General features: G+C 34.2%; 1 protein-coding gene across 1 annotated transcript; it reads right to left on the bottom strand.

The window, feature by feature from the left end:
* Positions 1-11626: 11626 nt before the first annotated feature.
* On the bottom strand, positions 11627-12694 carry LOC123553932 (putative deoxyribonuclease TATDN2). Its single transcript, XM_053553156.1, has one exon. The coding sequence runs from the start codon at positions 12692-12694 to the stop codon at positions 11627-11629; it is 1068 nt and encodes a 355-aa protein (XP_053409131.1).
* Between the last annotated feature and the right edge of the window lie 205 nt (positions 12695-12899).

The raw sequence follows: 12899 nt of genomic DNA, 5'->3' as shown, positions 1-12899 counted from the left end.
CATTAAGTTTTGAATTGCATTTATATAATAATGTTAAGGATAATGTAAAATAATGTCAATAGATGTAAGATATTGTAAAATAATTGTAAATAATGTAATATTATATAAATGGAAAATTCCAAAATTAAATGAAAAAAAAAAAAAAAAAATTTATTTACAAAAAGTGATAAACCAATAACTTTAAACAATTAATCCTTTTATTACCAGATTCATGTTTTAGCATGTTAATGATGATGGATCTTCTGGATCGGAAAAACAAATACCATTAAAGCATATACTTCGAAAACCTCTATATATTATGAAACATTATACTTATATGCTAAAAAAGCTGAAGAACAATCTAAATATTCAAGATTTATTAACAACGTTCAGTCAAATTAGCACAAAAAATTTAAAGTAATCCAAAATGAAATTACTTGGAATATTCAGCTGATCCCAACCAAATTCATAGACTTGTGAGAATCTTTGAATCAGAAAACAAAAAGTAGTAATAATTGAGGATTTTGTAGTGAAGATAAAAATATTCAAAATGAAATAACAAAAAACTTTATTCAAGGACGAGTCACAAAAACTGTTGTGTTATTTATTTAAGTCAGTCTTACTATAAAGACACCAAAAGATATTCGAATTAACTGTTCACATTATATTTTTATTTAAATATCCAGATAACAAAGGAAAATAATCGTGATTTGTAATGAGAACAAAATATAGACCGTGGATACTTTTGCTAATGTAACAAATCAAAAACATGCTTCATATATATTGACAAACCAAGTAAGTTTTTTAAAAAAAACTTTACTGGTAAATATATAAAAATTATATATTGGGAGTTTTTTAATGACGTAAAAACAAATAAGTGAACCTGACAGTATAAAGTAAAGTTAACTTTTGATATTGATTTAAGTGGATTAAAGCTACAAAAAAACACATCAAAAAGCTTAAAAAGGAAACGGAATCGTATCTTCATAGAAATAAGGAACTGATAACACAATGAATAGAGCATTAGTAAGGACAATGAAAATAATCAACCTAATGAAATCCAGATAAACCCAAACGATGCAGTTTCAAGACGGTTTTGTGTATAAAGAAAATCAAAGTGTAATAGAATGACTATAAACATGAAGGATGTCAAAAGTAGAAAACAAACACTAGCAAGTAGAAGTAAAGAATATTGATAGAATTAACAAAAGATTTTAAAAAGAATACATTAGTTAATTAATCAATTACAAGGTAAAATTGAAAAGAAATGAAAGCTATGGTTGATTCTATTAAAGAACATGAAGAGAAATCTGAATTTGACAGATGACAACATAAAAGAAGTATTACGAGTTAATATAAACATTTTATTCACCCAAATACCAAGAATTAAAAGATAAGTAAGTATTAAACGATCGAAACCTAAAAGACAAGATTAAATGAAGCTGAGAAAAAGGTTATCAAAATATGTATACAGTTAGAAATTAGAACAGAAATAAATAAACTAATACTTGGAAATGGCAAAAGGGAATCAAGATTTACTCGATTACGCTTTTCAAATAAATTTGCAGAATAAATATCTGATGGAAAAGGCAGCTTCACGAAAGAGTGATTTATCATGATACAAGCATGTTAAAACCTGTAAAAAGAAAAGATAAATTAATTCTAAAAATAGATGACTTTATAAAAACAAATTCGAAATTGGATTAGAATTGTTGACAACCGTCACAATTTAAAATATGCAGAATTAAGTAATATTTACAAAAAAATAACAAGAAGAATATTAATGAATTTAATAATACAAAATTAAAAAAATAATAGAATGATCTGGACTCTGTAGTTGAAATATCAGCTAAAACAAGGAGAGTTAATTACTCCTAAAACTGAAGCAATTAGATAAATTAATGATCAAATTAAAAAAATAATATATGATTTGGACTCTGTAGTTAAAATATCAGATAAACAAGGAGAATCAAGCACTGCTAATACCCCAGTAATTACTGACTAATACTAAAGCAATAACCGCTAATGTCGAAGAAATTACCACAAATGCAGAAGAAATTACAAAAGTAAAAAATGTTTTCTTAAAACAAGAAACACAATTAGCTAGAACAAAAGGCGTTGTTGACAATTTTATCTTGCCTCGAAGTTGCCTACAAACAAAACGAGTTTGATGATTTAGCTGAAATAATTCTTAAACTTAAAAGAAAGACCGGAATAGAAAAAAGGGAAGAGGAAGTGAGACATGACGTGTTTCTCCTTTGAATACTTTATAATCATACTTTTGATTACATACAATGAATAAGTATTTTTGACCGTCGTGGTGGCCCTTGGATACATGCAACAAATAAAAAATATGGCCGATCTGAACTATTTCAATATATTTTGAAATCAGGAACCTGGAATTGACCGTAGATATAAAGATTTTATAAACCCAAACCAAGATATAAAATAGATGTACTAGATATGCTTTTGAGTGGTGGTGTTTATAAGTCAAGAAAACCGGAACTAAAATAAATTGATTTAAGATTTTATTAAAGGGTGCGAGCTCCCCGGGTGAACCGTATAAACCGACAAAAAAGCCCAATATCACATTTATATTAGGTGGCGGAATCCAAGCCCCAGGATTATATTTTTATTTTTTTGAAATATTTTGATAATGGTATATATAACACTGAGGCAGCTGAGGACTTTGACACTGATAAGTTATTATCTAAGTATAAGAAAAAAAAATTAAAAACTATCTAAACAAGGAACAATGTTTGATATTCATCCTTATGACGATTCAGCCTTTACAGAATTAACATTTATGATGCATTAAAATGGTAGTTTACATCAGATTCTACATATCGGAAGAACCGTTATCCAATGATAAAAACAAGCCTTTGGATTAAAAGTTTAAATAACAGATTATTAAAAGTTTTATTACTATGTGTATAATTGAAATAAGATCAAATATGTTGTATAACAACTCCTCGATATATGTTTATCTTAAAAGGAATGCAATAAATCGTCCTGTTTAACTTATAATATAGATTGTAAACACAACCGTGTGGCACCAAATACAAAGCTATAATCGTATTAACGTTTAATGGTTTTAAATTTCTTTTTATGATTACAGCGTAATTCCTCAATAAACTGTTTTCAGACAAAAACTGACACATATGTCTTCTTGCGAAACGTTCCCATATACTAAGGTCATTATTGCAATGATTTACAGCGTAATTCTCAATCAGTTTGTTTTCCAACAAAAACTGGATAAATTAACAATGAACAAAAATCACATCCTACACAGGGAATAAGGTAACCAAGTTAAGTAATTTAAGTTTTTAGGGAAAGATTAAAGTCTGCTTATAGAATAGGGTCAAGGGGTCAGGGTGGTCAGATTTTGAGCCAAAATCGGTAATTCTAATACTACTAAGTTTTTATCTAATTTAATCCATATGCACGTGTCATATTGGTTTTTTATAACTTTAAGATATCCGCGAATTCAGAATTATGGATATCATAAAAAAATCGATTTGTGACATCACAAAATATCTTTCATGATAACATGAAATGAATTATAGATATCTTAAATTCGGATATCTCAAATACAGATTAGTTTTGAATATTTCAATATTGATTTAATGATATCATTAGATATAAAAACAAAATCCATCTGTTTCACTATTATGTAAGAATAATTGATTTTTGATCAGAAATTATATTTTGCAATAAATAAAACTGGAATGTGAAATTCAAATGTGGCACTTTCTGTCATCTCAAAAGTTGAGATCAAGCATACATCTGGCAAAAAAAATGTGAGAAATATGTCTGGACTATGTGATATATGAAAAATAGGATCGTATTTTTCACAGTAGTGGTGAAGTATAGGAATTGTGTAAAATATGGTCTAACACAGCTGTCTTTGCGAGACTATAAGAAACTAATAAACAGTAAACGTAAAAAGTACAAAATTAGAAAAATGAAAGAGATCGAAAGTTTAAAATCAAAAAAGCCTTGTGACTTTTGGGAAATAATTTTTCAAAAGAAAACAACGTAAAGAGACGCATGTGTCTTTAAATGATTTTTAACGATTTATTTCAAGAACCTATCGGTAGAAATAAATATTACATATGACAATGAAAGTGAAAGACTTTATTGAGTCGAGAAACAGTTGTTGTCTGTTATCCAATATTCGATGAATTAAGATGTTGTTATCACACTGTGGATGAGGTGCGACTAAGCCATTTAAATCGTTGAAGCGTAGAAAGGCTGGCTCTGCGGATGAACTTATAACATGAATACTTTTAGAGGCTGGAGATAGTCAAGCTTCACCATCTTGTCGATCTATTTAACATAAATTTTTCAAGCGGCCCACTTTCAAAATCATGGATGGAGGGAATAATAGTCCCAGTGTTTAAGAAAGGTGACGAAACTGAAAAGAAACACTATAGAGGGATAACGTTAGTGAGCGTGATCGCAAAAGTGTTCACATCCATATTAAATAACATAGAATGTCAAAAATGGTGCTCTAAAATATAACATAATATCTGAGTTCGCAATTTGGTTTAAAAAAGGGATATTCCACCAACTGATTGCATCTTTAGCTCTGTTCGGTTTAATTCAAAATTCCTTAAGGTAATGGCAAACAGGTTTTGTACGCAACCTTTAAACGATATGAAAAAAGTGTTTTGACAGTGTCTACCGAAATGCATTATGGTTTTAAAAATGTACCCAAACTAGGAATTAGTGGGAAAAAATGGTTAGATCCTAATTATGAACATGATCCGTTGGCGAGTAAGACATTGTAATAAAATATCAATATTATGCAACAATTGTATGCTAAAAGCAGGGTTCACCGTTACTATGTCTATGTATACGAAGACTTGTGAACTATATATGGTTCTTGACCCGGAAGTGTTTAAATTTTGATGATGTTACTCTAATAATGTTCTTTACGCGATGATAAGGTTCTTTTCTCAAATTGAGTTGATTATTTACAACAAAGCGTAATGACTTGGTGAATATATGTAACCGTGGGGTTTACAAGTGAATACTTACAAAACAAGAGTGATGGTTTTCAGACGTCGTGGAAGAGTTTTCGTAAAAAGAAGTGAGGTTTCATATGATGTAAAAGACTCGAAATAGTTGACAGTTTATAAATTATTGAAGGTGTGGTATTTTATTCTTATGTGTAATTTTAAACTCAGATAGCAGATTCTTGTTGGGAAATCGTAGAAGCTTATGAATACACTATTTATTCTGTAATACTAGAGATTTAATTTACCCCTAAGCAACATGTGTAGTCCTATTTGATTCTTTTGTAACATCTATTTTAGATTATTCCTCCGAAAGTGAGGGGATATATAAATGAAAGACATCGGAAAGAATACATTTAAAATATTGCAAAAAGATGTTGACTGTAAAAATCTCTACAAGTCATGTTGAATTAATGGGGAACTAGGTCGCTTACCATTGTAATAAAAAAAGAATTGTTCGTATTGTTAAATAATGGTTTAAACTTAACACAACCTGACAACATTGTTTTTACAAAATGTGTATATTATGTTAAAAAATGATCTGCTTAGAGGCAAGAAAAACTGGTTATCTAATGTTAAAGATATGCTTACTACAAACGGTTTTGGTTATGTATGGGATTATCCATATAATGTTACCGTAAATGTATTTATTTCTGACTTTAAACAGCGTCTTGTTGATAGTTTTATACAGAACTGGAAACATGGGGTGAATGAAAATAGTGTTCTATTTGTGTATAAATATGTTAAAGAAAATTTTGGTTATGAGGAATACTTAAGTGTTGTGCAAAATCGACTATATAGACAATTATTAACAAAGTTTAGGCTTTGTGCTCATAGACTTCGTATTGAGACAGGTAGATATGGTCGGTATAGAATTGACAGATCTGAAAGAACTTGTGAAGTATGTGGAAGTAATGACATAGAAAACGAATATCATTTTATAATTGTGTGTCCGAAATATAAAACAATCAGAAAGCGTTATAATGCTAAATATTATTTTCAGCACCATAGTATGCAAAAATTTATACATCTGATCTCATCAACTAACGCAAAAGTGCTAAATAAACTCGCATGTTATATACATTGTGCCTTGAAAATTAGAGACAATTTCTTAAATGATAGAACATGAAATAGTTATTAATGCTTTGAAGCTTTGTAATTTATGAACTGTTACTCTCGTTTTGAATGTTTATTTTTTGAATGTGTAGATACTTATTTGTTGTATAGTTTGACCTTACATATTTGATATATTGTATGTTTAGATGAGGAGCTTTCAGCTCAAGTCTTGAATAAAATCTTCTTCTTCTTCTTTGCGATAAGTATATAGTAGACTCTTCAGAATAGGACCACAGATCTGAGCTTTGTATGGATATTTCGATTAGTTAAAACATCATATATAGTCACAATGGTACGTGATAATGTTTGCATAAAATATTGGAGATCGTCGTATTGATATAAAACTATATGTGAGTCACGATATATATTTTGATTACTATTGCAAGTTTCCATAATGCCTGCATCTGCTATGAATGAGCTTATTTAAATTTGACCGTTGCTTTGACTTTGAAGGGTTTCGGGTTCGTGCCCTGACCCCGTTATTCAAACGAAATGAAAAATGGTACAAGTATCTGCCTTGTCCAACGTTCATCCTCAAAATGGAAACTGGCTTTTCGTGATGATGGATACTATTGAAAAAAAAATGAGGCCTCGAGAGCACCCATAGATGGGGCTCTTATTCGAAATACGCGAGCTCAGATCACTTGCTTTAGATGTTGTTTGGTCGTTATCGATTTCGGAGCACTGAGCGGCCTCTGTGTTATGTCTAGTTTTAGCTTACATAGTATAATTGACGAGGAGATAAGGTCTGATTACATTATAATTATGTTCAGATTACATTATACTGAATAATGATTCCTCCGAAAGACGGAAGCAAATGTTCAGATTGCATTATTACGAAAGACACGTGGTGACATTTCAACTTCATTATTTCACGATTTCCACTTCATGAATTCACGATTTCACGATTTCCCCTTCATGAATTCTCGATTTCCACTTCACGAATTCACGATTTCACGATGGTGAAACCGTGATTTCATGAAGTGGAAATCGTGAAATCGTGAATTCGTGAAGTGGAAATCGTGAATTCGTGAAGTTGAAATCGTGAAATCGTGATTTTGTGAAGTGGAAATCGTGAAATCGTGAATTCATGAAGTTGAAATCGTGAATTCGTGAAGTGGAAATCGTGAATTCATGAAGTTGAAATCGTGAAATCGTGAATTCATGAAGTGGAAATCGTGAAATCGTGAATTCATGAAGTGGAAATCGTGAAGTTGAAATCGTGAAATCGTGAATTCCTAAAGTAGAAATCGTGAAATCGTGAATTCGTGAAGTGGAAATCGTGAATTCATGAAGTTGAAATCGTGAATTCGTGAAGTGGAAATCGTGCATTCGTGAAGTGGAAATCGTGAATTCATGAAGTTGAAATCGTGAAATCGTGAATTCATGAAGTGGAAATCGTGAATTCGTGAAGTGGAAATCGTGAAATCGTGAATTCGTGAAGTGGAAATCGTGAATTCGTGAAGTTGAAATCGTGAAATCGTGAATTCGTGAAGTTGAAATCGTGAAATCGTGAATTCGTGAAGTGGAAATCGTGAAATCGTGAATTCATGAAGTTGAAATCGTGAATTCGTGAAGTGGAAATCGTGCATTCGTGAAGTGGAAATCGTGAATTCATGAAGTTGAAATCGTGAAATCGTGAATTCGTGAAGTGGAAATCGTGAATTCGTGAAGTGGAAATCGTGAATTCGTGAATTCGTGAAGTGGAAATCGTGAATTCGTGAAGTTGAAATCGTGAAATCGTGAATTCGTGAAGTGGAAATCGTGAAATCGTGAATTCATGAAGTTGGAATCGTGAATTCGTGAAGTGGAAATCGTGAATTCATGAAGTTGAAATCGTGAATTCAAGCGTGAAATCGTGAATTCGTGAAGTGGAAATCGTGAATTCCTGAAGTTGAAATCGTGAAATCGTGAAGTGGAAATCGTGAAATCGTGAATTCATGAAGTTGAAATCGTGAATTCGTGAAGTGGAAATCGTGAATTCATGAAGTTGAAATCGTGAATTCATGAAGTTGAAATCGTGAAATCGTGAATTCGTGAAGTGGATATCGTGAATTCATGAAGTTGAAATCGTGAATTCATGAAGTGGAAATCGTGAAATCGTGAATTCGTGAAGTGGAAATCGTGAATTCGTGAAGTTGAAATCGTGAAATCGTGAATTCGTGAAGTGGAAATCATGAATTCGTGAAGTGGAAATCGTGAATTCGTGAAGTGGAAATCGTGAATTCATGAAGTTGAAATCGTGAAATCGTGAATTCGTGAAGTGGAAATCGTGAATTCGTGAAGTTGAAATCGTGAAGTGGAAATCGTGAATTCATGAAGTGGAAATCGTGAAATCGTGAATTCAAGAAGTGGAAATCGTGAATTCAGGAAGCAGAAATCGTGAAATCGTGAATTCATGAAGTGGAAATCGTGAAATCATGAAATCGTGAGATCAAGCAATCGTGAAGTTTTTTCGTGAAATCGTGAATTCGTGAAATCGTGAATTCATGAAGTGGAAATCGTGAAACCGTGAATTCATGAAGTGGAAATCGTGAAATCAGGAAGCAGAAATCGTGAAATAATGAAGTTGAAATGTCACCATGGGTCTTTCGTACATTATATATAATAATGATTCCTCCAGAAAACGGTGAAATAAGTTCAGATTATATTATACTGAATTATGGTTCCTCCGAAAGATGATAAAAATAAGCTCATTAGATTAATGTTTAAACTGAAAAATGGTTCCTCCGGAAAACGGAGAAATACGCTCACTAGATTAATGTTTAAACTGAATTATGGTTCCTCCGGAAAACGGAGAAATAGGCTCAGTTTAATGTTTAAACTGAATTATGGTTCCTCCGGAAAACGGAGAAATACGCTCAGTTTAATGTTTAAACTGAAAAATGGTTCCAATGTTTAAACTGAAAAATGGTTCCTCCGGAAAACGGAGAAATAAGCTCCGGAAAACGGAGATATAAGCTCAGTTTAATGTTTAAACTGAAAAATGGTTCATCCGGAAAACGGAGAAATAGGCTCAGTTTAATGTTTAAACTGAATTATGGTTCCTCCGGAAAACGGAGAAGTAAGCTCAGTTTAATGTTTAAACTGAATTATGGTTCCTCCGGAAAACGGAGAAATAAGCTCAGATTAATGTTTAAACTGAATTATGGTTCCTCCAGAAAATGGAGACATAAGCTCAGATACTAGGGTTTTCACAGTCGTTTGTGTTACAAATCTTCGTACGAATGTAGTTACCAAAAAACGAGGAAGCCGATCATGTTTTCCTTGACTGAAAATTGTATTATTCCATGTCAGACACGTATATTCCATCCGTTTAACGTACAACCAATTTTATTTGTGAATGAACAATATACGGAAAATGAAACATATATCAAACAGAAGACAATTTTTAATTTCAATGTCTTAACTACAAGACGACATTCTCAAGTGCTGGATAAGAAATTACATTTGTATCTCAATGTTTATAACACAATTTAATTTCTCATACTTATTTTGTTTTTCCCCGCCTAGTTACTTTGTGTGATATCTATAGGGAAGTGTCGTTTACTGATGTTTTGAGGACTTGTGTCCCGACCCATTTGCTTATATTTTGGGGACGTACATACACAGTTGCTGATATATGATATTATAAATGTAAATAATAAGCATTAAAATATTATTAAGTCAGTTTTGTGTATGAAGCTACTTAATAATGATCGTATTAAATTAGTGAGTTTAAGGTTGCATACGGTTATTTAACTGTAGCGCAACATAGTTTAGTCTATCATTGTTACAGTTCAAATTAGCACCACATTTCTCTAATCTAATGAAGAGGGCAAAAATTAATGAGCGTCTTCACAGTCAAAATTTGTATACTTTCACATTTGACAAGGGATTAAACGGAAAACATCAAAATGTGTGAAAGAAACCAAAAATTAAAAACATTTCAAACAGGTGATATTTTGTACACCTTGTCCTGAGTCAAGTTTGATAATTTCTAGTATTTAGTGTACACTTTGCGAGATAGGCCTAGCATATAAATGATTAAGATCGTCGTTGTTTCGCCCCTTTGACATTTATATAGATTGTTAAGAGCGATGATGCAAAAACATGATGCGAAGATACGAAGACGCGATATAAGTATCGCACTTTAGCATCGTATTTTCGCGTTTTCACATCGTATTATCACACTATCGTAGCTTCGACATGAGAGCGATATTACGATAGTGCGATGTTAAAATCGAATTTTACCTCGTAGTGTCAAACTTCCATCCACAGGGGACAATTGTGTGATAATACGATGCAAAAAGAGAATTTCCATTACTGATATCGCATCTTGTTTTATTGTTGTATTTTTATTTTACAGAAAATCACATTGAAACTTAAGATCTGTAATATATTTTAGAACTGTTATATGTATTTATGTGTTTATCTATCTATAAATACTGCATGACACCCTTGCGAGTATTTTATGCAGGTGCGCGTCAGTGCATAAGAGTTTAAAAGCAGGAAATGTACAGGAGAATTAAAGTAATACATAAAGTAATTGTGAGAATTTGAGAAAAAGCTGATAGTGCTAATAAAAAGGCGAAATGTGCAGTAAAAGGATTAAAAACAGCCTGGTCACTCAGAAGTCCTGGCCCAGTTTGATTACCCCTTGCCTAAACTGGTCCAGGGTAGGTGCTTGAGCAATGTCAGCCGGCAAAGAATTCCAGAGAATGATGGTAGCCGGGTAGAAAGAGAACTTGTAATAATTACAGGGTGTTTGAATTTGCCGGAAAGATTGGGAATGCATGTGTCTAGTGAGCCGGGTAGGAGGTAAAATATAAGATGGCATTGGCACTGCAACCAGTCCATGGACAATCTTGTAAAACATCAGTAGCCTGGCATCATTTCTTCTGTTTGCAAGGGAACGCCACCCCAATTGCTTTAACATGTGTGTGACACTGCTGTAATTTGAATAGTCACTGGTGACCCATCGAGCGGCCCTGCGTTGGACCATCTCGATTTTATGTATGTTGAGCTGTGTATGTGGACTCCACACTGAGCTGCAGTACTCTAGTTGTGGTCTAACAAGGGTTTTGTAGGCAAATTCCCTAATATTTTGCTGTTTGGAGGGAATATTGCGCTTATTGTAATTGGTGATTATTCAATGTAGCCCAAGACAACTTACCAATAACCTTAGATTGATGATGAGGTTGTAGATGCTTGTCTACAGGCAGATAACTATAGGGTTTATGAAGGACGTCTAGCCGGCTGGAACGCTCCACAGGAAATCACCCTTTTCGGCTTCCGGTAGGGCTATCCTCACGTATGTCGGACCAGACCGGACAGGCACTACACTCCTCCCCGTCCTATAGAAGGAGGTAGTCTTAGACCATGGGAGTTAGCCATGGTCTCTTACTCTCAATAATGAGAGATTCCTGGGTAAAACCAGTACTAGTATTGCGGCTTTTCAGTCACAATACCACAACTACCGGTGACTATGAACATTTCATCCACAGTACACCGGGTTGAGCCCCTATGGCTTAACCGGACTCATCACCGTACATTGAGACTGGAGGAAGCTTCTCAATGTACAGTCTTTTTGCGTTATTACTTGCCAACTTGAGGAGGTCACCCCAAGATTGGCCTCTGGCCTCAGCTACCCTGGATGCAACCCATCCAATCATATAGGGATTGGACTTTTTACAGCGTGGCGGGCTGAAATAAGGAGCATCCGTTTCAAGGAGCAAACGGGAAGACTCCAGTTTCCGGAGCATGTCTAGGTAGTCATTGGACTTACAGATCATAACTGTGAACCCAACATAAGTGTTAGGGAACACCTCTAACCATTTCTGTAATATGTCCAAAGACCCTGTAAAGCAGTGAAGGTGAATCAGCTGCTTCTTACTGACTGAGGGATGACTCTGTAACATGTAAAACATAGTTAACAGAGACTCATCTGAAAGGTTTGTCAAACTTCTGCAATGAATAACGAGCACATGCTCCGGTTGCAGCAAAGTCAGGACTTGCTCAACCTTGCGGAGCTGTTCAGCCCATTTTTCAGCAGGTTCAGTTCGATCAAGACCTATCTCCCCCAATCCTGCTACCTCCGGAAATTGGAGAACTTCCGCCAGCTTACTGAACCCTTTATCGGTAAGAGCCTTCCGGGGGTGGATTCCCACGACCGGTACGACACCCTGTTCAGACCATGATTTAATACCCTCCTGTGTAGGGTAAGTCTCAGGGTCACAGAAAACCCCTACAACTCCCACGAGGTGAACCTCGTGAGACTCTAGCGGGTTCAGATTACTCATCTCTTTCAGAGATGGGTTAGTCATTCCCCACTCCCTCATAGTCCTGTCAAGGTGACAATGACTATCAAACGCCTCAGGCAACTTAGGGAGATTCTGTTGATCATCTTGGGACAGCTGAAATAAGTGTCCAAGTTTCTCAACCTGATGTCGCTCTAACATTGACATCAATGACAATAGAAAGCGCCAGTGTACCAAGGCCGTGACATCATTACCCTCCGGTCTTAATATCACGTCCCTAGCAAACCGACACCCCCAAAGTCCTACCCAAATCAACCATTGCCTGCACAGTGGAGGCATCTGGCTGCTCAACCGAGGATAGTGGACTCAGCGATTTCAATATAAACCAGTAAAATCACTGAGCTCCCGATGTGCTCCTAAAAGCCACCTGCAGCATAGCTTCAGGGCGCTTAACCTGCGTTGAGATATTTCATCTCCTGAAAGTGCCAGATTAAACACACCAGGCAAATGACAGAGAAGCGCATGTTTGCGACTAACACCTGCC

The sequence above is a fragment of the Mercenaria mercenaria genome, chromosome 1 (genome assembly GCF_021730395.1).
Source record: "Mercenaria mercenaria strain notata chromosome 1, MADL_Memer_1, whole genome shotgun sequence".
Taxonomy (NCBI): domain Eukaryota; kingdom Metazoa; phylum Mollusca; class Bivalvia; order Venerida; family Veneridae; genus Mercenaria; species Mercenaria mercenaria.
The sequence above is the reverse complement of the archived record's forward strand: the minus strand, read 5'-3'. Positions and strand labels throughout refer to the sequence as shown.